This window comes from Podarcis tiliguerta (genome assembly GCF_965153285.1).
Source record: "Podarcis tiliguerta genome assembly, chromosome: 17".
Lineage (NCBI taxonomy): Eukaryota > Metazoa > Chordata > Lepidosauria > Squamata > Lacertidae > Podarcis > Podarcis tiliguerta.
The window spans coordinates 40,527,283-40,554,604 of record NC_139550.1 but is presented as its reverse complement, the minus strand read 5'-3'; the positions used below and the strand labels follow the sequence as shown (position 1 = coordinate 40,554,604).

The 27,322-nt window shown below is 46.1% G+C and overlaps 2 protein-coding genes across 3 annotated transcripts in view; both read left to right on the top strand.

The window, feature by feature from the left end:
• The window catches only part of LOC310668156 (lysozyme C, milk isozyme-like), a 36,693-nt gene extending 32,109 nt beyond the window's left edge, over positions 1 to 4,584 (top strand). Inside the window, exon 4 of the mRNA XM_083421187.1 lies at positions 3,523 to 4,584. Within this exon, the coding sequence (XP_083277313.1) occupies positions 3,523 to 3,556 (34 nt within the window). The 3' untranslated portion in view covers positions 3,557 to 4,584. The remainder of the gene's footprint in view (positions 1 to 3,522) is intronic.
• On the top strand, positions 711 to 15,422 carry LOC310668154 (lysozyme C, milk isozyme-like). 2 transcript variants are annotated; one of them, XM_083421183.1, is made up of 5 exons: positions 711 to 1,295; positions 5,209 to 5,301; positions 6,020 to 6,175; positions 12,068 to 12,161; positions 14,980 to 15,422. In XM_083421183.1, exons 2-5 carry the CDS (start codon positions 5,268 to 5,270, stop codon positions 15,122 to 15,124), a joined length of 429 nt encoding a protein of 142 aa, XP_083277309.1. In that variant the 5' UTR covers positions 711 to 1,295; positions 5,209 to 5,267; the 3' UTR covers positions 15,125 to 15,422. The 2 variants fall into 2 exon arrangements, with proteins under 2 accessions (XP_083277309.1, XP_083277308.1); XM_083421182.1 differs by lacking the exon at positions 711 to 1,295 and having other exon boundaries at positions 4,728 to 5,301.
• The last annotated feature ends 11,900 nt before the right edge of the window (positions 15,423 to 27,322 follow it).

Here is a 27,322-nt window from a genome sequence, read left to right as displayed (position 1 = left end):
AAAAGTGTCCCCGGATTCATTGAAAAAAATCTGGTAACCTTCCGATAACATTTAATATAAATAAATAAATAAATCAGCAACTAACTATATGCAGAATTATATGCAATCCCCTATAAGCATACACATAATATATGTAAAAGAATCAAGCCCCATCTGGTACTATATTTCTCCAACACAAGAAGGCATAACTAATACATAGGTGTTTCTACAATTATATGCATTGCTGCACATATCTGTTTATGTTGCTGGTTACTTTAGGAAACCTGGAGTGTACATGCATATGTTGTTGTTTAGTCATGTCTGACTCTTCGTGACCCCATGGACCAGAGCATGCCAGGCACTCCTGCCTCCCGCAGTTTGGTCAAACTCATGCTGGTAGCTTTGAGAACACTATCCAACCATCTCGTCCTCTGGCGTCCCCTTCTCCTTGTGCCCTCCATCTTTCCCAACATCAAGGTCTTTTCCAGGGAGTCTTCTCTTCTCATGAGTTGGCCAAAGTATTGGAGTCTCAGCTTCAGGATTTGTCCTTCCATTGAGCACTCAGGGCTGATTTCCTTAAGAATGGATAATTTTGATCTTCTTGCAGTCCATGGGACTCTCAAGAGTCTCCTCCAGCACCATAATTCAAACACCAACACCAATTCTTCGGCGATCAGCCTTCTTTATGGTCCAGCTCTCCCTTCCACACATCACTACTGGGAAAACCATAGCTTTAGCTATACGGACCTTTGTTGGCAAGGTGATGTCTCTGCTTTTTAAGATGCTGTCTAGGTTTGTCATTGCTTTTCTCCCAAGGTACATGCATGTAATATTCATGTAATAATGATGTGTACAATATGCAAGCACTGTAAAGGACAAGCTCAACATTTTCAGAAAATTGTATCCGTAATGTGAGCAGCTTCCTAGTAGCTTGAAGCATCACGTAGTACGTAAGTCAGAGACGGGCACCTTATGATGTTGCTGGATGTTCCGTGTCAGATGTTCTTAGCTCAGAGACAGAAGGGGAGAGGCCAGGAATAGCTAGCCCAAAAACTCGAAGGCGCGAAAAGGTCAGTGAGAGGAGGGGGAAAGAGCGGAAGTGGAAGGGTTTTTTCCCATATTGGAAGAAGAGTAAGGGGCGGAGTTTAGACTCGGCAACTGCAAACTTGGAGTCAGACACGGAACATCTGACACGGAACATCCAGCAACTCCCATAAACTATTACCATTATCCACACTGGCTTGAGGTTAATGGGAGTTGGAGTCCAACAACATCCAAGAATCCCTGTGTTCCCCACCCACAAGTTTGGTAATAATGTAAGTTGCAATCTAACTGCAGTTTTTTTCTTTTTAGTTTTTTTTAAAACCTCAAAATAGAAATGGATCTGGAATGCAATGAGATGTGTAAAAAAAAGGAGATGGACCAGAAATGGAGTGAAATAGTCTGATCTTTCCATTCCTAGTGTCCAGCAGGTGGTAAACTTGTTTTTCTTTTCTGAATTTCTGCACCAGAAGTCCCTAGTGCCCAGAGGGGCAGCCATTTCATTTTCTATACATTCCTCCTTGAAAAAGAAACTGTGCTGCTGTATCATGAACTACAATTTCCCAAGGGCGTTGGAGGATTACATTCATGGTACACTGCAGCTGTGAGCTGCTGGCCTGCCAAAAGTACCACCCCAACACCAAACTGGACCTCTTAAGGCAGTTAATTCTGATCAGCTGTTTGCATGGATTGTTCACTTCTTTTCACCAGGTTTCTGTTGTATTCACTCTGTGCTCCTCTAAGACCAGATGCTCCAGATATCCCATCTTAGTGTGAAGGCTTCTAGTATTAGTGTATAAACACTTCTATACAATGCCTCTCTCCAAAGAACTTGTTCTTTGCTGGAGGCAGCAACCTTGAATAGATTGATTGATCTATTCAATCTTTCCCTTTTGTACTGTGAATTTGAAAATGAACCAATCAGTCATCCAATATTTTTTTTCACATGGCAGAAATAAAGGTAAAGGACCCCCTGGACTTAACGTCCAGTTGCAGACAACTCTGGGGTTGTGGCGCTCATCTCACTTTACAGGCCGAGGGATCCGGCTTTTGTCCGCAGACAGTTTATCTGGGTCATGTGGCCAGGATGACTAAGCCACTTCTAGTGAAACCAGAGCAGCAGACGGAAGCACTGTTTACCTTCCCACTGGAGCAGCACCTATTTATCTACTTGCACTTTTTTTTTTTTTTTTTTTTGCGTGCTTTCGAACTGTTAGGTTGGCAGGAGCTGGGGCCGAGCAATGGGAGCTCACCCCGTCGCTCGCAGGGATTCGAACCGCCAACCTTCTGATCAGGAATCCCTGGGCTCAGTGGTTTAGACCACAGCGCCACCCACATCCCTTATGGCAGAAATACATTGGCACGAAGAAGGGGGGATTTCAAGCTGTCAAACACAAATTCATGTTTACTGCAAATACATTTAAAAATAAATTAGCTTGAGAGTTATTTCAGCAGATGCACACATGACCATTTTCTTTGTAAAATACACAGTTAAAACATTCCAGTAAAAGGGGGGCTTAATCACACATGTGGCATCACACTGAGTGGAGGAACATGCCAGTCAGATGTATAATATGCCCAGAAGAATATCTACAATCCAATATAATAGGTGAAAAATGTCCACAGAGTGCTAAACTGACCTTCCCTGATGCCTATGTAAAGGAAGTGAGAGAACATGACATGCTTCTACTGGACTGAGAAATCAAGATAATGAAATAGATGTGTCAGGGGTTCAGGGAGCAGAGGCACAGGAGAGGGAGGAAATGGAGAGCGAGGGGGAGGAGTCCGAAGGAAATGTCAGCGATGACAGCAATCCGAGTTCTCTGAGTCTTTCCAGTGACTCGGAGGATTCACAGAAAGGGGCCCCCATAGTCAGGGCAAGAGGAGTGCCCAAGGAGACACCTCGGGAAGAAGGGGCCAGAGGGGACTCAGAGAGCAGCAGCTGGAAATCAGGACCAGCGTCCCCCCCAGAGTGCAGTAGGGGGGAGGAGTCCAGGCATCGGGATCAGGTGGCGCGCAGGCAGCGGGAGAACATGAGGCAGGAGTGACCACAACCCCCGTCAGGGAGCGAGGAAACGGTCGTCAGGAAAGTTAAACGCGCGCGCGCGCCAAGTTCAAATGTACAGGAGGGCGGCACGGTGGGCAGCCCGGGTAGGGAGCCAAGTCCTAAAGCCCGCCGAAGAGAGTGGGAGGAGTCAGAGGGGTCAACGTCTGCGTCGGAAGAGTCCAGGAGGGAGGAGACCCGGGGGGTAGTAGGACCCAGAGGAAAAGAGGGAGAAGGAAGAGGTGGAGTAAGATTAGAGTCTTAAACTGGTGCAAAGGGGGCGGGAGATTCAGACGGAGCTTCGCCGGTCTAACTCCAGACGTAGAGCTGGAACGCTGAGGCTTGGAAATGGAAAACTATTCTTCAATAAAGACTTTGATACTTTACTACCGGCTAGCGTTGGTCCTTGGTGAGCTGGGACCAGGAGCCAGCTCTGACAAGATGGTTTTGTCTTTAAGGTACCACAAGACTCATTATTTTTGCTACAACTGAAAAGCAGCATTCAGGGAAGATAACAGCATGTAAATATTTTTTTATGGCTCAGCTAATGTGTACGCTATATGTAAAAAAAGAAGATGCATATATTTCTGTGGACAATGAAATGGAAGAAATACTTGCACAAGTAAATCAATTGCATCAGAATTTAAAATAAAGGATGAGTATGCAAAGGAATGTTGGCATGTTCACATATCCCTGACTGTAGTCCAGCAGCATCAGAAGTGCTCAGAAGTTTCAACTAGAAAAGGAAAACAGCCCGGAGGGAGAGGAGGAAGACAGTAGGGAGGTTGGAACTGTGCAGATATGCAGGCAGGAGACCAGATGGCATCTACTGCACACCTGCACAGCCCCAACTTCTCTGCCAACTTGCCCCTTTCCTTTCCCGTAAATGGTAGCAGTGCTACTCACGAGGAGACCAGGTGTGCAGGAACTGAAAAAAGTGGCAGCAAGGAAGTTAGGTGGAGCCAGAGAAGGTGCAAACAGTATCCCATTTCTGAAGGAATTTGGGAAGAGGGCTAGCTCTATTTTGTTGTGACATTCTCCTTGTTGGTTACTGCTATGTAATTTTTATATATATTGGCTGTGATTTTTTGATTTTTAAAAATTATGTTCGTCATTTTTAATTGCTGTTGTTGCCAACTGCTTTCAAAGCCTGCTAAGCAGAAAGCAGGATACAAATATTTTCAAAACATTGAAGTAAATATGTAAAATTACTATATTTGAGTGACACCAGGTGTACCATCTTAAATAAAATAATTATTCACATGGTGTGGTGCATGCACACCATTTGAATGGCAATGTCTATTAGCTTGGGGGGTGGCTGGCCCACTCAGAATTTTTTTTGGGGGGGGGCAAATAACCCTCAGCCCCTAGGAGGTGGCTCCTGTGAGTGACATCAAGCAGAGGGTTGAAGATTAAATGCTTCCAGTTAAGAAATAGATTCTTTCTTGATGCCAAAAGGCATCAAGAAAGGCATCATACTACCATTGCTGAAATGAACACCAGGTTTGCCTTGTGGTGTCCCTCAGAAAATATATCATGTCTGCTTCCCACTCACTGTCACACACAATAGTACATATGCATTGAATGCCCATGTACAGCTATTTTGGAACGAGGCTCAGCTAAGTTTCCCAGACCTGTAGGACCAGTTGCATGAGTATTTTGAAGGTGGGTGTAGCACGGGTCTGATGGCAGCTGTAAACCCAGTGCTTCCTTTAACAGTTTTTAGAAGTGGCATTGGCTCCAGGTAATGTGGGAGCTGTTGCTACAGCCATTAGCTGCCCTATAAGAGCGGGCCATATAGCTCAGCATCAGGGCATCTGCCTTGCATGCCAAAGGGCCCAGATTCAACCCCCAGCATCTCCAGGAAGGACTGGGAGAGACCCCTGTCTGCAACCCTGGAGAGCCACTGCCAGTCTTACAATACTGTAAGCAGTACTGAGCTGGATGGGCCCATGCACCTGACTCCATATAAGGCAGATTTTGATGTTCCAATGAGATGGCACAAGAAGAAGAACACTTGCAGATGAAATGGACAGCCTACAGCCAGGGACTATAAAACCTGGGCTCTGGAGGACACACTGTTCTGCAAAGATCAGCAGCAATGAAGGCCTTTGTCCTTTCCGTATTCTACCTGCTCATTGTAGGCCATGAGACCAAAGTGTTTGATGCCTGTGAACTGTTTTATCTACTGAGAAGTTATGGAATGGACTCCTCTACATGGACTGGTTTACATCAATGTGAGTTCATGGGATATACAACTTCCACCCTACTGGTATGATTTTGCAGTATGTGATTTCAGTTTCCTCCCGTTTTGCTTTTCTGAAGAAAGTGTGTGTCATGCATTGTCATGCATATATTTTTTTTGTTTAAAAGTAATTATCCTTATTAACACTTACGATCCTTTTTCAAATAGTGTGGTGAAATTGGAAATTGGAAACTAATAACATATAAAACTTGCAAGAACCATGAGAAAGAAATTTGAAATATCGTAGCAAAGTCTTAAAAGCCGTTAGAAATGTTGTGGTGTGTACTCCCTATTATTTTACAAGGTTACAACAGGAAATGCAGAATTTTGAATTGCTAGCTCTCAAAACTGTGAATTGTCAACTAGCAAGATTCAAAGGAGGCATCACGGCATTTGAAAAGTTTTAGAAGTTGTTAGAAATGTTTATAGTCACCCTGTGAGCCCTTTGAAAGGCAGAATATAAACCAAATAGAATAAAATGATATATACTACTTGCTATTTTATAATGTTACAACAAGAAAGATTGAATGAGTCACATATGTTAAGGCAGAATTGTTAATATCAATTATTTTAAAGCTTTTAAACTAAATCTGGAGCTGAAATTGGAGTTGTTTTTTTAAATCCCATCCTATATCAACGTTTTGGAGCTGGTTTTATTATTTAAAATATATTCCACATTTCTGATTTTTATACCATGCTTCTATAACCAGTTGTCTGTTTGGCTACATTTGCAAGTAACTTGACTACCAACTACTTTACAAGTGAAGGCGACCATCCATACTATGGATTATTCCGACTGAATGGTGCCAAATGGTGCAGTAATGGGAAGCAAGCCTCGAAGAACAAATGCAGCATTGCCTGCGATAGTAAGTGACTCCTTATAAACCTTTGCCATGTGTGACTCAAGATCACCAGGTTATTTCTTATTATTAAGAAGTGTTAAAGGCTTAAGCTAGTTGGAATGTAACCAGAATGGACCCTATGGGTGCAATTGTTCCATCAGTGCATGCATTTCAGCTTGCCAGGAGGAATGATTCCCCTTCTCCTAACCTCATGCATTGTCCTGGGGTTTCTCCTGATCTCTTCAAGCCAATTCGGGAGCACACAGGGGGGAGCCGGTTGTGCTGGTGGGACTCATTAGCTTTTGTTGTTGTTGTTGTTTAGTCATTTAGTCGTGTCCGACTCTTCGTGACCCCATGGACCAGAGCACGCCAGGTACTCCTGTTTTCCACTGCATCCCGCAATTTGGTCAGACTCATGTTTGTAGCTTCGAGAACACTGTCCAACCATCTCGTCCTCTGTCGTCCCCTTCTCCTTGTGCCCTCCATCTTTCCCAACACCAGGGTCTTTTCCAGGGAGTTTTCTCTTCCCATGAGGTGGCCAAAGTATTGAAGTCTCAGCTTCACGATCTGTCCTTCCATTGAGCACTCAGGGCTGATTTCCTTAAGAATGGATAAGTTTGATCTTCTTGCAGTCCATGGGACTCTCAAGAGTCTCCTACAGCACCATAATTCAAAAGCATCAATTCTTTGGTGATCACCCTTCTTTATGGTCCAGCTCTCACTTCCATACATCACTACTGGGAAAACCATGGCTTTAACTATATGGACCTTTGTTGGCAAGGTGATGTCTCTGCTTTTTAAGATGCTGTCTAGGTTTGCCATCGCTTTTCTCCCAAGGAGCAGGCGTCTTTTAACTTTGTGACTGCTGTCACCATCTGCAGTGATCATGGAACCCAAGAAAGTAAAATCTCTCACTGCCTCCATTTCTTCCCCTTCTATTTGCCAGGAGGTGAGGGGCCCAGTGGCCATGATCTTCTTTTTTTTTGATGTTGAGCTTCAGACTATATTTTGCGCTCTCCTCTTTCACCCTCATTAAAAGGTTCTTTAATTCCTCCTCACTTTCTGCCATCAAGGTTGTGTCATCTGCATATCTGAGGTTGTTGATATTTCTTTCAGTGATCTTAATTCTGGCTTGGGATTCATCCAGCCTAGCTTTTCGCATGATGAATTCTGCATATAAGTTAAATAAGCAGGGAGACAATATACAGCCTTGCCGTACTCCTTTCCCAATTTTGAACCAATCAGTTGTTCCATACCCAGTTCTAACTGTAGCTTCTTGTCCCACATAGAGATTTCTCAGGAGACAGATTAGCTTTACTAACTAGCTTTACTAATACTATTTTAATAATATTTATACCCCACCCACTCTGGGTGGCTTCCAATGCATATAAAAACACAATCAAACATCAAACATAAAAAACATAAAAAACTTCCCAATACAGGGCTGCCTTCAGATGTCTTCTAAAAGTTGTATAATTATTTATCTCTTTGACATCTGGCAGGTGCCACTACCAAGAAGGCCCTCTGCCTGGTTCCCTGTAACATCTGTGGAGACGCTCCTTCGGGTATACAGGGCAACACTGTTGAGGGCTTTAAAGTTCAGTACCAGCACTTTGAATTGTGCTCTGAAACGTGAGCCAGTGAAGACCCTTTAGCTGCCAAATTTTGGATTGGTTTTAGTTTCCAAGTCACCTTCAGATGTAGCCTTACAGAAGTCCAAGTGGGAGCATGGACCACTCTGGCAAGACAGTCTGAGGGCGGGTAGGGTCTTAGCCCCCATCCACCCCCTATCCCCTCAAAATAGTACTTGTCAGGATTCAGCCTCAATCTGTTAACCATCCTCCAGCCACCTCCAGACACTCACAGCCAGTTGAAATTAATTAATTAATTCCAGTTCCCCATGATCCTTCCTTCCTTCCTTCCTTCCCCTCTCTTTGTGTGGAAGGCTTTCAGACTCCTTTATCATCTGGGTGGCTCTTCCTTTTTCTTTCATATGTTATTTTATTAGTTTCCCTATATTAATCCAATTATACAAATTATACAAATACCAATTGATTCCAAATTAATTCCAATTAATTCCAAATTATGTAATGCGATTTAATCAATCAATCAATCAATCTTTATTACGGTCCAGAGACCCAACAAATCATTACAAAGCAATGCACAATTCAGATAGGCAATCTGGTTGCGACATCTGTCACCGCATTGATCGCCAGAGTTGATTCGGCTGATCTGGCTGGCTAGGCAGGTGTCCCCTTCCTCCCTCACCGCTCCATGTGTTTCCCTTCCGAAGTTGCGCACTCGGTGGAAGAGGACGACCATCCCAGATAGAAGGAGTGTACCGTTCTTCGGTCAAGGGGATACAATAGCTGTGCTCCTCTGCTAGAACCTCCAAACAAGCTCAATTTAATTAAAGTGGTTTGTCGTGCTCCATAGTGCATTATATTACTGCGATTCATATTCTTATTAGCTTCTAATTACATTCCAATTGATATTATAATCACTTAGATAGCAGCTGCATTCTTAAAGATTTCTGTTCCTGTTATTATGTTATTTAACTTTTCAAAGAATTTCAAGTGAGGAGCTCTGACTTTTTCCCTTTCAGTCAGCATGTGCCAGTTTAATAATGTCCAACTGTTCGTACCCTTGGCTTTGTTTGCTGCCCCATCCTTGAGATTCGTCTGCTGCTCTTGGGTGGAGCTATAATCCCAGAGTTTCTCGAGGTTTCTCAGTTTAGCTCCATCCCACAATGCTCCCATACTGCTTGGCTTCTCCAGACAAACAACAGTCTACAGCAGTCTACTCCTTCCTGCTGATCAGTCTTGAAGCTTTGCCATTTCCTCCTCAGCCTGTTTCAAGCATAGCCACAGGTAGTCTGGCAGCTCTTTCCTTTTGATTCACCACCATCCTTAAAGCCTCTGTTTGTCCACAGCCACCAAATTCCTTTCATCTTTATGACTGCATTTTCTGGCCAATGTCCCTCCTCTAAGGCTGTATCTCAACTCCTCTTGGTCTCTTGGTCTCTTTTCTTTTTCCATTGTTTTTGAGGGGTGGGTGGGGATCAGCTCTGATTTCACAAGATGATCCATTCAAACAATAGAACTCCCCCCACTTCCATCACTTTAAACCACACACAGCTTCAGCTGTTCTTTTAATCTCAATATTACTCCATACAATAATCCATCCTCACTTGTATATCTTTAAAACTTGCATTTGATGGTGTCTCCTCTGGTGTATGCCTTACTTTATGCCAATTAAAATACAATTAATAGGAGAACCTCTGCTTCCGAATAGCAGCATGGGGGTTTGCGTCAGACGAAAAGCTTTTGCGCCCATATTGCATGCAGGAGCAGGAGCCAGGCATCAAGGTGATCTGTGGGTGAAGTCTGTTCTTCCCATGCCCTGGGATTTCCATGCCCTGGGAATTTTTTCAAAGAGGGCCAGATTTGATGACATGAAGGGCCCCAACCTTTGAAGTTGTTGAGCTTTTTTTAGGGTTGGAGTTTTTGAGGTTTTTTTTTACAATTTTACCCCAGGAAACAAACTGCCACAGGGGCCAGATTAAACCAACCAGCGGGCTGGATCCTGGGGTAAAATTGGGGGCCTAAGCCCCCAAAACGGACTTTGGACATGCCCCTTTCATTCCTTTCATTCTTCATCTGCATCTCTCTGCAGTGTTGAGAGAGCCTCCTCCATTTGGGCAGACAGGAACAAGAAACCTCTGGGTGGCTCTTCCTGGCATGAAGAACTTTCCCTAAAGGGGACTTGATTAAGAGTTTCCCACAGGCCTCTGGTTGGCCACTGTGAAGATGGGCCATTGGCTTGTCTTATGGCTTGTCTTATTGTCAGGGGTTCAGGAGCAGAGGCACAGGATAGGGAGGAAATGGAGAGCGAGGGGGAGGAGTCCGAAGGAAATGTCAGCGATGACAGCGGTCCGAGGTCTCTGAGTCTCTCCAGTGAATCGGAGGATTCACAAAAAGGGGCTCCCATGGTCAGGGCAAGGGGAGTGCCCAGGGGGGCACTTCAGGAAGAAGGGGACAGAGGGGACTCAGAGAGCAGCAGTTGGAAATCCGGACCAGTGTCCACACCAGAGTGCAGTAGGGGGGAGGAGTCCCAGGCATCGGGATCAGGCGGCGCGCTACCAGCGGGAGAACATGAGGCAGGATTGACCACGCCTCCGTCGGGGAGCGAGGAAACGGTCAAGAGGAAGGTTAAAAGCTGCGCGCGCGCGCCAAGTTCAAATGTACAGGAGGGCGGCACGGTGGGCAGCCCGGATAGGGAGCCGGGTCCTAAAGCCCGTCGAAGAGAGAGGGAGGAGTCAGGGGGGTCAACGTCTGCGTCGGAAGAGTCCAGGAAAGAAGGGACCCAGGGGGGTAGCAGGACCCAGAGGAGAAAGGAGAGAAGGAAGAGGTGGAGTAAGGCTAGAGTCTTAAACTGGTGTACAGGGGGCGGAGATTCAGATGGAGCTTCGCCGGTCTAAACCCTAGACGTAGAGCTGGGGCGCTGCGGCTTGGAAATGGAAACTGTACTTCAATAAAGACTTTTGTACATTACTACCGGCTAGCGTTGGTCCTCTGTGAGCTGGGACCAGGAGCCAGCTCTGACACTTATGTTCTTATGGACTGGCCATATCCAGGAAATGAATTAGAGGGAGAACATGCCGTCTCACTCCCAGTTTAAACTGGAGAATTGTTAATCAGATTCACACTTGGCATTTGTGACTGTTGTCACTAGGCTTGCTTGGGCCAAAGGCTTAGACTCCGAGACAACCTGGAAGCTTTTACGCTATGCACACTAAATAACCACAAGGTAGTGTTACACCTGATACTGAATTGAAGATGCCTAGTGGAGGTTTTAGCCTCAGGTTCTTCTATCTTCACCACAGATTTGGAACATGTTTCAACAAATCATAATACCCCTGATCATAACACTGAAACATAATACTATGAAGAGATATTTGGAAAGAACAAATAAGCTTATTCATATCTTTTATAGATGCTCAAAGTAGTTTCTTACTTCAAATATTTATCATCCTTTGCAAAATTGCAGCTGCTTTTGCAGCAGCTATTAGAGGAACAATCCTGTAAGATACACCAGGATGAGCACAGTTAGGAGCCAATGGATCTCTGGCAGAGCTGGGAAATTCCCAGTGCAGCTGGGCTCCCTGTCCTTGGCCCAGCTGGAGATACTACAGCATATTTTCCACAGCCACGATGCAGCCAGCTTAGCCAAATTTGGCAGATCTTAAGACAGAGTAAGCCCTGAAAATGGGGCATTCTGGGGATGTGGTGGGGGCAGGACCAGAGGGGACTTTAGCTGAATCCTAAGCCTGTTCAGCTCTACCATGGGACCTGGCAACTTGGTGTTAGTTAAGGTGGCGGGAAGGGTGATGTAGTGTAACTCTAAAGTCTGTTTTGAAGGCTTGTTTCTCCTCTGCCAGGCTTAAGCTGGCTCAGCAAGCGGTAGCCCTGCTCCTGATTCAGATGGTTCAGCATCTGAATCTCAGGGTTTTGGGTTCTAGCCCCACTTTGGGCAAAAGATTTTGCAGGTGGTTGGACTAGATGACCCTCATGGTCTCTTCCAACCCTACAATTCTATAATTACCTAGAGTTTGGATCTGATACTTTACACCAGCTTGCTTAACATCAGCTTCTTACATGTAGAATTGCTCCCTTAAACATATATATTGCAACACGAAAGAGTTATATTCATATTTGCTATGGAGCATTACCACCTATCACATCCAACAGTTCCTCAAACATGGAAAGCTAACTGGAAAGAGTAAAGGTGGTTGCTTTGAGTTAAGGTAAAAGCTCACATTCCACATTCCACAGCCTCCAGAATCAAAGATCCAGGAAGTCTACCTGGACAAGGATTTGTTCTTCCTTGACTTGCTTTTATTAACATCCTCCACAGAGTTCCTAGATGAGGATATTAAAGATGACACCGAGTGTGTGAAGAAAGTTATTGGAGACAAGGAGATAGTCAGTTCAAAACAGTTCTCTGAATGGTGAGTAATTGCATCAGCTTCCCTGCATGTAAGAATGTTTTAATAAGAAAAAACCAAGGAGCTAAAAAGTACCTGAAGTCCTGCTGTCTGAAGTCCCACATCCCAGCTCAGCTGGAGATACATTGCTGTAAGTCATCCACACTGATTCAGACACTTCAGCCAAGGTTTCACCCCCTGAGCTGAAACAGGCTGAGTACCAAAACAGGGTGAGTACCAAAAAAGAGTGAGGTAGGTTGTCATGCCCACGTTATATAACTCGTCTTCCAAGGAAGATGTGGCCAAAGATGCTCTCAAGCTCTCAGAAACTGACAGCACTCATGAACAGCCCAAAGCAACAGTTGAGGACTCTTGGAAGAGATTGGCGATGGTTCCTAGTTGCAGAGAGGTTGCTCTGTCAGGGCCAGTCCAATACATATTGGCACCTGAGGTGAACCACAAATTGACCCTCCCCTCCCTGGCTCTGAAGAAGGGGTATGTGAAGATCTACAAGGGGAAAATAAAGATTTACCTTGGGATCTGCTGCCCTTGTGGACCCTGCTGCCTGAGGTGATCTCCTTACTTTGCCTCATGCCTCTCTGGAGTGGAAACAGAACAACCCCTGAGTCCCTGGGAGCAATGGTGGTTCAAGAGGCAGGCTGAGACTATCTTACACAAGAGAAGTGCTCAGATGCAGTGGTGGACTCCTCATGAGTAAAAGGCTACTCCGAGTAGGGCCTCCTCACAATGAGGGTTTTCTGCATCAACCTGGGCTTTAGCTGAGCTCTGCAATGAGGTTCCGGCCTGGGGGTCCCTTCCAATTCTACAGTGCTACGATTCTATGAGGCTGCAAGAGCAGCTGAAGCAACATCTTCTGACAGTTTCTGTGTGCCCAGACTGTGGACTGCATCCTGTGTTCCCGCCCAACCTGCTAGCTATGTGCCTAATCCCACAAGCTGTGGATTGCAGCTTGTGGGTCTTGCTGTGGATCCTGGTGAGCCTGATACTTACCACTATTTCAAATTTCATTCAGCACAGGCATGTGACCTAGCAACCCAGCAGGACTTAGCCTTTGGCCATCTCAGCTGGCAGAAGCCCCACTCCTGAATGGAAATGTAGCAATTAGTATTACCTGGTAATCAGGGGCACCAACTATAGGGGGCTTTGGGTGCCCGAGCACTCACAAAAAGTTTGTTGTGGGTGCTTGGCACCCACACCACAGGGCTCCAACCACAACTTCCGGTGCCTCGCAAATCACCAGAAGTCATGTCTTGCGAGACCTGGGAGATGCTTTCAGAGGTCTTTCGAACTCTTGGAACCTGACTTCCGGTGGCACTGGAGGTCAGGTTCCAAGGCCGGGACACACGCGTTACATCACATCTATAACCTGAGGCCCAAGACAGCTCCCCTGCTGTTAATGGCTTGTTGACTGTTATAAACATTTGATTGACTGACGTGACATGAAGATTGCAGGTTAATAATAATAATAATAATAATAATAATACACTGCCCATCAGGCTAGGTTTCCCCAGCCACTCTGCGTGGCTTCCAGAAAAATACAAAAAAGGTAAAAAATTAAAAACTTCCTGATACAGAGCTGCCTTCAGAAAGTTCTAAAAGTTGTGTAGTTCTTTACCTCCTTGACATCTGATTGGAGGGTGTTCCACGGGGTGGGTGCAACTACCCTCTGCCTGGTTCCCTGTAACTTTGCTTCTCGCAATGAGGGAACCGCCAAAAGACCCTCGGAGGAGGACCTAGGCTAAGTGATGGGGGTGGAGATGATCCTTCAGGTATACAGAGCCGAGGCCATTTAGAGCTTTAAAGGTCAGCACCAACACTTCAAATTGTGCTTGGAAATGTAATGGGAGCCAGTGAAGATCCCTTAGGACTGGTGCTATATGGTCGCAGTGGTCACTCCCGGTCACCAGTTGCCCCATTCTGGATTAGTTGTAGTTTCCAAGTCCCCTTCCAAGGTAACCCCACATAGAGCACATTGGAGTAGTCCAAGCGGGAGATAACCAGAACATGCACCACTCTGTCAAGACAGGGCGTAGGCAGGGAGGGTCTCAGCTGGGGTACCAGATGGAGTTGGTAGACAGCTGCCCTGGACACAGAATTGACCTGTGCCTCCATGGACAGCTGCGAGTCCAAAATTACTGGTCGCACCTGGTCCTTCAGGGGCACAGTTACTCCATTCAGGACTAGGGAGTCCTCCACACCTGCCCGTCTCCTCTCCCTCCAGTCACTCACACAGGACCTTCACTGCCTTCACTGGTTCCGATTTAAAGGAGAGGTAGAGCTGGGTTTCATCTGTGTACCAATGAACACCCAGCCCAACCCCCCTGATGATCTCTCCCAATTTCTCTGAGATAGGGATGAACATAACTTTCTTGAGCCAAATAAAAAAAAATTAAAAATTGTCCAGTGGCACCTTCTGGGTATCTTTCGTGTGCATGCACACTTCTTCAGATATTATTATTATTATTAATAATAATAATAATAATAATAATAATAATAATAATAATAATTTTGCCTGTGTCAGTCCAACACGGCTACCTACCTGTTTCTTGAACCAGTTATCTAGAGTGGACCATGACGTGTCTTTCCAGCCCTGAGTGATTACTGGCTGACAAGGAGAAATACAATAAACTGTTTACATATAAGCACTGTGTTACTTTTATCAAAAGTTTAGGATTCAGAGAAGCAAACTTCATATGATTGTACAAATGGTTTTATCAAGAGTTTGTGTTTTTTTCAGAATGTACATGTGTACATGTGCACAAAAAGAATCTTAATGTGTTGCTCACCAGCTCTTTCTCTCCACCACCCCTTGCGCTTTTAGGCCACTCTATGAGAAGCACTGTGGTGTGGAAGCAATCACCATAATTGCTTTACGGTGTGTAATGTTTTTCCCAATGAGTGAATGGTTCCAACAACTGCTGAAGAAGAAGAAAGAGAACCCATTACACATAAAGGTTCATAAATGATGGTCAATACTTCTTGTTTTCATATGTTTTTTTAAATCAGTTACAGTTGATGATTACAGTAGACCAATTGTAAAATGTTAGGTCTTTAACAGACACTGAAACATTCATAGAATTGAGGATCATCTGCAGTGCAGGTATATGCAGATGTCCCATATAGAGATCAAACCTGTAACTTTGGCATTATCAGCATCATACTCTAACCAGCTGAGGTATCCAGACTGATAACTCTTGATTCTTGGTCACTTCTTGTATTTTTATGTTACAATTCTTTATTCATAAACTTGTCATAGAACAATAATTTTGTTTCCAATATTTTGTTGCTAAGATCACAGCCATTATTCCCCTCACAGTTTTGTTCAGAATCCACCTGCTATATTGTGTGCTTATAATTTTCCCAGCATCACTTAGAACAGGGATGAGGGATCTATGGTTCTCCAGATGTTTGGGGGGCTATAGCTCCCATCATCCCTGATGACTGGCCATGATTGCTGGGGCTGATTGCAGTCCCACAACATCTGGAGGGCCATAGGTTCCCCACCCCTGCATGAAAACAGATGACAAATCCATGAAGATACTGTCAATCAACTGGGGTTTCTGGACAAGTTTCAAAGACCCTGTAATTAATATATAGATCATGATGTAATAAAATTTGTTATTTGTTATTTATACCCCGTCCATCTGGCTGGGTTTCCCCAGCCACTCTGGGTGGCTTAAAAACCTCCCGGTACTAAAGTGTTTATCACCATGGCTACATCTTCTTAGAAGAGGCTTAGCTGGGACATCCAAGGCACTTTTGGACATGGCCATTATCTAGATATCAGTGTTCAAAGCCAGGTCAAGGAGCATCCCCAGATGCCAGCTTTCACAAGGCAAAGAACATTTGTTTCTCCACTTGCCGCCCACAGAATGGCTTCTAGGTACAACTATGTTTAGATTATATCAGATCTCTTCAGCCAAAATTACTATTTGGGGGAACATGGTGTCCCAAAGTTCTTCCCACCTCAAAAGGTTGAAATGCATCTCCACAAGAACCTATGTCTTGTGTCATTCTTGAAAAATCCAAATTTGCCCTTGAGAATTGATGCTTTTGAATTATGGTGCTGGAGGAGACTCTTGAGAGTCCCATGGACTGCAAGAAGATCAAACGCATCCATTCTTAAGGAAATCAGCCCTGTCACTGGAAGGACAGATCGTAAAGCTGAGGCTCCAATACTTTGGCCACCTCATGAGAAGAGAAAACTCCCTAGAAAAAACTCTGATGTTGGGAAAGATGGAGGGCACAATGAGAAGGGGACAACAGAGGACGAGATGGTTGGACAGTGTTCAAGCTACCAGCATGAGTTTGACCAAACTGCGGGAGGCAGTGGAAGACAGGAGTGCCTGGCGTGCTCTGGTCCATGGGGTCATGAAGAGTCGGAAACGACTAAACGATTAAACAACAACAACATCATCCTCTTTTGCCTCTTTTGAATTGGTTATCATGACAACAAAATAGAATTGGCTAGCATAACAACAAAAACTAGAGACCAGGGAGAGACAGCTGAGGGAGGAATCAGAACCATTTACAGATTATCTAAAAAGGTATTGTTATTGTAATGGTTCTAGGGATTGCTTGTGTGTAAGTTGCCTTTACTCATGGCTAGGCTGCATGGTTGAACCCTTTCTGACAGGACAGCCTCTATTCCGTGGCTGCCTCAGTCGCTGGCAGAATCCGTCAGTGGGCGTTTCTTAAACCGCTTCCAACATAAAAACTGCTTGACACCCAGTCTCCTCCCCCGTTGCCTGCGCGAAAGCTTTCTGCGCAGGGTGGGTGTGGGCAAAGGAGCACTTGTCCCCTCTCCGCTGGTCTCCTGCGAAGAGTCCTGGAGCCACCTCTCCGCTTCCTCTATCTCCTCCCCTTCTCCACTGGTGTTATGCTGATTTCTTTCCCCAGCGTATGGGCTATCCCTTCTCCTACTAGGGCCCTCTCCACCATCATCCGGGAGCCCTCTCACCTCCTCCCGCTCCGATGGCAGTTCCCTGACATCCACCTCCCCCCCAGGACCCCCTCCACCCCCGGCCCGACCTTCTGACCTACCCTCGTCCCTATCCTCGGCCGATGATGCAGGGAATCCCCTGAAGGAGCTGTCGTCATCCTCCGAGGATTCAAAACCTGCTTCCCACCCACCCCGACACCTTTCTGTGGGGTGGGTCTTCCAGTTTGCTTCTTCTTCCTCGGACACCTCCCCTCCCTCCTCTTCGGAGGCAGGGAAACCGCCGAAGTCGTCTTCGTCGTCTGTGGTGCCAAACTCCTCCTCCCAGAATCTCACTGGTGGTTTAGGTTCTCTCGGGAACAGGTTGTGGAACTCTTCCACGAGGTACCCGTCCTCGACCGCCTCGGCCGGGACCCACGTGTTCTCTGACTTGGGTTCCCCTTCCCAAGATACCAAGTACTCCACCTGGCCCCCTCGCCACCTTGAATCGAATATTTCCGTGGCTTGGATCTGGTGTTCCCTCTCCTCTACCTGTGGGTGGGTGGTGACTCTTCCCTCCTGCTCTGGAAACTCCCGCCCCTCTCTCTACGGTGAAAGTAGGGACCTATGGAACACCAGATGTATCTTCATGCTGTTGGGCAGTTTGAGCTTGAATGCCACCGGGTTCACCTGCTGTGTGGTAACAGCCTCCTTGGTTGCAATTTCTTGCACCCTCCCTTTAGGGGTAACCCTTGGGTTGACAACCACACCCGGTCTCCCACCCGTATGGCTTCCCCCTCCCGGCGGTGCTTATCGGCCTGTCTCTTGTAAACTTCCTTGGCCCGCTCCAAATTACACCTGAGTTGTTGGTGCAAGGCCTCAATTTCTTCCACAAACTGCTCTGCCACAGGTACACTCCATCCTTCCTCCCCCCTCCCCGGGAAGGCCCTGAACCATAATTGGCCATGAACGGGCTCATTCCCGTGGATACATGTTCAGCGTTGTTATAAGCAAACTCAGCCAGCGCTAACTTCTCTACCCAATTGTTCTCCCTCTCACCTACGTAGCAGCGTAGGTATTGCTGGAGTATCCCGTTTGCTCTTTCCGCTTGCCCGTTGGTTTCCGGGTGTTGCGCCGTCGAGAACCCCACCTCGACCTGCAACAAGCTCATGAGCTTCCTCCAGAACCGGGAAGTAAATTGTTTCCCGCGATCTGAGATGACCCTCGAGGGAACCCCATGCAGTCTGAAGACGTGCTCCGCAAACAACCTGGCTGTTTCCTCTGCCGTTACCGCATGAGAGCAAGTGATGAAATGGCACATCTTGGTCAGTAGATTGACTACCACCATGACTGCTGTTTTCCCCCTTGACTTGGGCAAATCTGTCATAAAATCAATGGACACCACCTCCCAGGGTCTTCCCGGCGTGGGTAAGGGTTCCAGTAACCCCGCAGGAGCCGCCCTCTCCCCCTTGGCCCTTTGGCAGCGGTCACACTCCCGTACATATTCTCGTACATCTTCCCTTACCCTTGGCCACCAGAATTGCCTGGTGACAAGTAGCATGGTCTTGTGTTGTCCAAAGTGGCCCGCCGTGGGGTTGTGGAGTTGCTTGAGTTAAGAGAGTTTGTGTACTGGTCCAGTAAACACTTCCGCTGCGCCACCAGCAACAGCTCTCTTTGCAGAGCATTAATTAAGTCCAGTGCAGAGATTCTTGTTGCAGTACAAGCTTCAAAGTCTCAGCAGCAAAAAAAAAACGACACAGGGAAGCCTGTCTTTCCAAAGACAGATTTATTGCAGAAAGATAACAGAAACACCTCCGGAGCTTTCAGACATTTTTGCTTCACGCCCAGCACTCCCCAACAGGCAGAGAAAACAAACACTCTTTATATACTGAGCAACTTAACAACTTAACGAGCTTGACTACTTAAAGTCACATGACATTGCTAATTTGCCAGCGTCTTAGGTTTCACACCCTAACACCCCCTCTCGCTGGCAATACAAAAAACAAAATTACTTCAGACCCATTTCTTCACAAAAGTTTTCATGCCGCTGAAACCCAAGCGGTTTTGTAAAACCATCAGCTTGATTTTCATGACTGGGACAGTAATTTAATTTAACAACTCCTGCTTTTACCGTTTGACAAACATTTTGAAAGCGGATATCCAAATGTTTTGTACGACCTTTAAACTGCCCATTTTGTGCTAACTTAAGACACGGTTGATTATCACCCCATACAGTGATTGGAGTGATGGCCTTTTCATACATCTCTTGTGCCAAGCATTTGTAAAATTCTAGATCTCTACATAACTCAGATAAGGCACAGAACTCAGCTTCTGTTGACGACAAAGCAATCAGGTTCTGTTTCTTGGATCTCCACCCAATCAGAGAGTTACCAAATTTTATTACACAGCCAGACACTGATTTTCTATCCTTTAAATTTGCCCAATCACTATCTGCCCAACAAGTAATCTGTGCTTGTCCTTCCGAAGATAATTCAAGGCAAAAATCTTTGGTGTATTGTAAATATCTTAACACTCTTTGAATTCCTTTCCATGCATTTACACTAGGTTTTGGAGCTTCTCTGCTGAGTAAGTTAACAGCGTAATCAATATCTGGTCTACTCCATTGCGAAAGATGAAGTAAGCTTCCCAGTGCTGACTGAAAGATTTCAGCACGCTTGAATCCAGCACTATCCTTGAACTCATTGTCTTTTACAAAACCCATTTCCATTGGTGTTCTAACACCTGCACACTCCGTCATGCCAAACTTTTTCAACATCTGCAATATCTTGCCTTTTTGATTCAGTAGAAAACTGCCATTTTTGGTCCTATCTATCTGAACACCAAGATAGACCTTCACATCACCAATATTCTTAACTTTGAAGTATTTATTTAACTCTTTGGCTAGTTTTTTTTTTACTTGTTCTTGTGTCTTTGAAGTATAAATCAGGTCATCTACATAATCAAGCAAAGATTCTTGAGCATCTCCTGAACCTCTGAAATATAAGCAATTGTCAGCCTTGCTCCTGCTAAAACCAATGCCTACCAAAACGTCATTCAAACACTCATTTCAATTATGAGCAGATTGCTTGAGTCCATAAATAGATTTATGTAGTTTCCATACCTGATTTGATTTACCAACTTTTAATCCTGGCGGTAGCTTCATATAGAGCTCCTCAGCCAAGTCTGAATGAAGATAAGCTGTAGAGACATCAAATTGATTCACTTTAAACCCTTTCTGAGCAGCTACTGCTAATAGTGCCCGTAGGGTTTCACTCCTTGTTGGGGTGCATAGACTTCGGAATAATGTAACCCCTTTCTTTGCGTAAAACCTCGAGCTACAAGCCTTGCTTTGTACTCTGGTTTCCCCATCGCTGTTGTCTTTATCCTGTACACCCACCTACAACTTACTGCCTTGGTACCTTCTGGCAGTTTGGTGATGGAAAACACACCCAGTTCTTCCATAGAATTCAACTCCTTTTGCATGGCCTCACGCCACCTACTGGCCTCCTCCTGGGGTAATTGCTCAACCTCCTCAAAACTTTCAGGTTCGCAATTTGCCAAACCAGCCCAAACACTAATAGCTTGGTACCTTTCAGGAGGTTTACCTTTGTTGGTACGCTTGGAACGCCTTAACAGTTCCTGCGATGTTCCTTCAGTTTCCCCCTCTGACTCAGAATCACTAGTCGTCACCTGTTTGTCACTAGTAGTCACCTGTTTGTCACTAGTAGTTGAAGAACTTTCTGATTCTGACTTTACACGTCTCTCTTGCTGTACAGGTGAACTTTTAGAGCTAGAAGATTCTGACTTTACAGACTTGGGTGAACTAGGCGATTTCTCACCCTCGTCCTCAGACTCAAATTCCTCAGCCTGTTCTGGAACTAATACCTGCCCTGGGGCCTGAGTTTCATTGTTACTGTTCACCACATCAAATAGTATGTCAGGATTTCCATGAATTTTATTCCAACCATCCTGTTCACAAAATTCCGCACTTCTGCTGATTGTGATTTTTGTTTGATTGCCTTCTACAGTCACAAATCTCCAACCTTTTGTGTTTGCTTGATAACCACAGAAAAACATTTCTTTAGACCTAGGATCGCCTTTCCTACTTTGTGCCCTAGGCACCAGCACATAAGCACGACATCCAAAAACTCTTAGATGATCAATTTTTGGTTTTTTTCCAAATAGCATGAAGTAAGGAGTGTTGCCTACTGTGCTATTGTACACTCTGTTAAAAGTATAATTCGCATACAGTGCAGCCTCAGCCCAAAAACGCTGTGGAAGTCCAGAATCAAACAGCAAAGCAGCAATGGCTTCCTGTAATGTTCAAAATTTTCTTTCGGCAACTGCATTCTCCTGTGGTGAATAGGGATTGGTAAGTCTATGAACTATACCTTTCCTTTTTAACCACGTCTCCAGCGTGTGGTTCACATATTCCCCACCACGATCTGATTGTATTTTACGTACCCTGGTGTCAAATTTACATTCGACTTCTTCAATCCAATCCATCAGGATGGAAGCTGCTTGTGATTTTTCTTTCAGAAAGAAAACCCAACTAGCTCTTGAAAAATCATCCACCAAGATTTGCATAAATCTCGCACCTCCAAGCGATTTGACTGGCATACGGCCACACACGTCTGTGTGCACAAGTTCAAAGGGTTTCTTACTTACTCTATCAGATCTAGGATAGTTACATGTCTTAACCTTAGCATGTTTACAAGCACAACAATCCAGAAAATTTGGACAGGGTTTAATCTTACACTCCTCAGCTAAATCTGGCATCTTGCTTACATACTTAAAGCATATATGAGCTAACCTTCTGTGTAGTAGATGTACACAACCTGTATGAGGAGCCTTATTTACACACTTAGCTTGCGCTTCACCTGTTGAACATCTACCTGCTGCTAACTGCTCTTCATCCAAAACAAAAAGCCCATCCTCACAGGGAATTTTAACTAGCTCCTTCCCCTGTTTCGAAATGGTGCACACATCATTTTCAAACTCAACCTTAAAACCACTTTTTACCAGGCATGACACACTCAAAAGTCCATTCTTCATTCCTGGAAGAACAAAAACAGGAAGGTTAGTTTGCAAACAGTTAACATAAATTGTGCCTTTAAGGTTCATTTCTCGTTTACTATTGTCTGCTATAGTCACGGTTTTTGCAACTGGCAATGTCTTGCAGTTCATCAAGCTGCCACTAGATGTCGCTGGAACTAAACTGTGACTTGCTCCACTGTCAATTATCCACTTCAAGGTTTGTTGGCTCCTTTTAGGACTCTGTTGTGCTGCCATTGCAGATAGTCCCTTATCAACACCTGCTCCCCCTCTGGATCATTGATTCTTGTAGTTCTCACGTCGTCTTCCCCTGTAGCTCCGGAAACTGGCCTTGGACTGTTGAAATTCCTGTTGCATTTCTGGACACTTTGCTATCAAATGAAACCTGCTGCCACATCGAAAACATGACTTGCTGGCCATAGCAGACACTTGTGAGGCTTCCTTACAGCTCTGCCTGCTAGTTCCCTCACGCTGGGAATTATCTGAACATCCAACCCTTGGGGTATTTGAATTATCAATACGTTTTCGATGATGTTGATATTCTTGCTCACACAATCTACCAGTCACATAATTCATATTCAGCTCGTCCTCTGGCAAAACTTGTAAAGTTAGTACTAAGTTTTCAAACCCTGCATGCAGGCTGCTAAGCAGAGTATAAACTTTAATATTTTCAGGAAAATTCACACCTAGAGATGACAGTCGGTTGAAATACTCAGTCATCTGTGACGTGTGTTCAACCACACTATCCCCTGGCTTCAGTTTCAACTCATACAAAGCACGTATAATGTTCACCTTCTCTCCGGGCGTGGCTCTATGGTGAATTTGCCTAAGAGCTTCCCAAATTTCAAATGCAGACCTTAAATTTTCCGCATGAGGTAATTGGGAATCGTTTATCGATACCATCAACATGCATCTAGCTTTAGTGTCCATTTTATCATGTTCCCTGTTCTGAGCATGTGCAGCAGCCTGTTGCTCTGCTGTGGCATCTGCTGCAACAGCCACAAACGGCTTTCGCCTCTGGACATAGTCAGCCCACACTTCTTTGGCTTCCAACCAGACTTGAGCCCTCTTAGACCACTGCACGTAATTAGCAGAGTTCAACTTTGTAAAGGGAACCTGGAAATTTTCCACTGCCATTCTTGGGGTCTGCTGCTACTCCCTCTGTGTGCCCTTGCTTCTCTTTCCCCTTGGGATTTGTTTTACTTACTTTTCAGACGCCTCCAGCCTCCTCTGAAGCCTTTTAAACTTTTTTCCTCTGTCTCTTCACTAGCAACCTACCACCGTCCTCTGTTTTTATTAACAAAACAAAAACACAACGGGAGGTCAAGCTAGCCTTTTGCAGCTAATGAAGCTGTAAATCTTCACTTACGCAGCTCTCTCAACTTTCTGCAGTCTCTCAGTTCCTTTAAGAGCTGGATTTACGACTAAGCCGGTCTTCTCTCATCCGAAAGCTGCTTTCACTTTCTCTGCACACAATACAGCTGTAGAAACGTAGAAGGAGCCATAACCTAAGAGAGTTTGTGTAGTGGTCCAGTAAACACTTCTGCTGCGCCACCAGCAACAGCTCTCTTTGCAGAGCATTAAGTCCAGTGCAGAGATTCTTGTTGCAGTACAAGCTTCAAAGTCTCAGCAGCAAAAAAAAAAAAAAAAAACAACACAGGGAAGCCTGTCTTTCCAAAGACAGCTTTATTGCAGAAAGATAACAGAAACACCTCCGGAGCTTTCAGACATTTTTGCTTCACGCCCAGCACTCCCCAACAGGCAGAGAAAACAAACACTCTTTATATACTGAGCAACTTAACAACTTAACGAGCTTGACTACTTAAAGTCACATGATATTGCTAATTTGCCAGCGTCTTAGGTTTCACACCCTAACATGAGTACCCTTCCCCTTAGGGTCCCCCCTGGTACATACAGTGCCCCCTTTCCAACAACCCTTCCCTTTCCTCAAACCCTCCATGGTTCTCCCTTCCTTCTCAGAGTTCTCTGATTTTAGTTTGAGTGAACTCGTCATTTCTAGTGAGCTCCACCAGTCCCCGTTTCCCAACCAACGCTCCCCCCCCCACCCATCGGTCCTCGGGTATCACATGTCGTATCTCCGGCGGTCCCTCTCCTTCCATGTATTCCGGCTTACGGGAGAGCGCATCTGCTCTTACGTTTTCTTCTCCCGGTACGTACCGGATCTTGAAGGAAAACTTGGAGAATTCCTGCACCCATTGAATCTGCCTCTGTACTCTGTACTCACGCCAGTGATTCTAAGTTCTTGTGGTCAGTGCAGACCTGAATCTTGCGTTGCGCCCCTATCAACAGATGTCTCCATCGGCGAAACGCCGCATAGATCGCAAGCAGTTCACGGTCATATACGGTATAGTTCTGCTCCGATTTGCTCAGCTTCCTTGAGAAAAAGGCACACGGTCTCCAGTCCCCTTCTGTTCCCCCCTGCAAGAGAAGGACCCCGATGGCTCGGTCAGACGCGTCGGTTTCCAACCTCATGGGCTTTGTCAGATCCACATGCAGGAGCTGTTCTTCCAAAGCGAACGCCTTCTTCAGCCTTTCAAAGGATTGCTGGGCACTTTCTGTCCAGGCAAACTTCTTCTTGCTACTGAGACAATCGGTGATGGGCGCTGTCAAGTGGGCAAAGTTCTTGATGAACTTCCTGTAGAAGGTGCTGCCGGGTCTTGGGTGCCTTCCACTCCAGCACCGCCTGCACCTTGCTCGGGTCCATGGCTAGACCCTTGTCCAACAACCTGTACCCCAAAAATTCGACTTCTCGGGCGTGGAACTGGCATTTTTCCAGCTTGACCCACAGCTGGTGCTTATGCAGTCTTTTTAGCACTTCCCGGACGTCTCTGACATGTTGCTCCTCATTGTCCGAATAGATTAAGACGTCGTCCAAAAAGGCCATGCAGTTCTTGTACAGCAGGGGCCCCAATACGTGGCGCATGAAAGCTTGAAAGCAGACGGAGCCTGATTGTAATCCAAAGGGCATCAAACACCCCCAGGGGGGTGAACATAGTGGTTTTCCATTCGTCCCCCTCCCGTATTCTAATCAGATTGTACGCTCCCCGGAGATCCAGTTTAGTAAAAAAATTTCCCCGCCTCACTTGTGTTAAAATGTCATCAATCCTGGGCATAGGGAAGGTCACTGGTTCTGACACCAAGTTTAGGGCCCTATAGTCTACGACCAATCTGGGCTGGTTAGTCTCCTTCTTGTCCACAAAGAACACTGGGCTGCCCCCCACCGCCTTTGATTCCCTTATGAACCCTCTCTTCAGATTCTTGTCGATAAACTGCCGCAACTCCTGTCTGACATGGCATACAACTTACCCATTGGTAGTTGCGCCCCTGGGAGCATGTTGATTTGGCAGTCAAAGGGCCGGTGGCGGGGTAGTTTGTCTGCCTCTTTCTCGCTGAAAACGTCCCTTAGGTATTGTGTTGGCACCTCTCCTTTCATTCCCACTGTCAGCCCAGCCACGCTGGTCACTGTCATACTGGGAGTTCCCCCTTCCAGACAGTGCTCCAAACAGTACATTGACCCAAAGGTGATTGACTGCTGATGCCAGGACACTACTGGGTCATGCAGTGCTAGCCAGCTCATTCCCAGTATTATTGGAGGTCCAGCCAGTGTGGCCACATGAAAGGCGATGGTTTCAGTGTGCCTGGAAACCCTCATTCGCATTGGTGGGATCTGGTGTGTCACTTCTCCTCCCAGAAGTTCCCTGCCATCTATGGTGTTCACTTGCAAGGGAAAATCCAAAGGTATTAAGTGGAGTTGGTGCTCTAGGGCAAAGTCCCTGCTGAAGAAATTGCAGGAGCTGCCTGAATCCAGCAACCCCTCAACCTTGACTGGGTACCCTTTCGGGAGTTCTAGCACCACTTCTACAGCTATAGCTGCTCTGGGGCGCTCAGGCTGGGGAACTTTTATTGGTTGTTTGCCTGGCTGCTGTCCCTCTTGATTGGCAGCCAGGCACTGTCGTTTCCCTGCGCCTGTTCTTGCTCCTGCTTCTCCTCCCCACTGGCAGCAGCCCCCACCATCCCTTGCCACGCCTTTCTTTGAGGGCAGACCCTAGCAAAGTGTCCTGGCCGTTGGCAGAGAAAGCATTTCTTAGTAGTCTTCCAATCCTTTCCCTCCCTTTTGCGACCTTCACTGGACTTCGAAACACTGCTGGCTCTGCCCCTGTCCACTTCCATTGGCTCAGGAGCCTGGGAAAGCTGCCCTGGTATTTCAGGAATGCGGTAGTCAAGGCAACGTTCCCCTCCCCTTCCCTCACGCTTCTCCTGAGCGCGCGCTTCCTGTCGTACTCCAATAGCAAGCACAGCCTTGGTTAGCTGATCCATGGACTGGGGGCGGGGAGCCCTTGACAGTTCGTCCTTCACAGCAGGAGACAGCCCTTCCTCGAATAGCATCTGCACTGGTTCCAAGTCCAAATCCCATCCAAGCCGGTGGATAAGCATGGCAAAACGTGACCAGTATTCTCTAACTGATTGCCTCCCCTGCTTGCACCCCATCAGCTCCCACTTCGCTTCAGTACATCGCATCCATGGCTTGGAAGAATTTCTTAAGGTCCTTCAGGGCCGTATTCTGCGTGGCCATGAGGGGCCTAATCCAATCCCTAGCCCCGCCCTGGAGATGCCCCACCGCGTAGGCTACTCATTCTGCATCGTCTGCAAAGTCATTATGCTGCAGTTCCAAGGCATACTCTATTTCCGTTCAGAACGCATTATAGTCCTGGGGGTCCCCCCCAAACTTCTGTACCAACCCCGGTACTTTCCTGGAGATGGGGGTGGGTCTGACCTGTGCATCCAGAGCTCGCCTTTCCTCTAGCCTCGTCGAGAGAAGAGCCACATGCTGTTCCAAGTCTCAGTTCCTCTCAACCAGACTCTCCCCTCCAGCTGCTTGCTCCTGACCTCCGGATCCCTTGGTGACGCTCATGCTGTCTCTCCTCCGAAGCTGCGCACAAGCAACGTAAGGGACTGATGGATTGCTGTAATGGTTCTAGGGATTGCTTGTGCGTAAGTTGCCTTTACTCATGGCTAGGCTGCATGGTTGAACCCTTTCTGACAGGACAGCCTCTATTCCGTGGCTGCCTCAGTCGCTGGCAGAATCCGTCAGTGGGCGTTTCTTAAACCGCTTCCAACATAAAAGCTGCTTGACACCCAGTCTCCTCCCCCGTTGCCTGCGCGAAAGCTT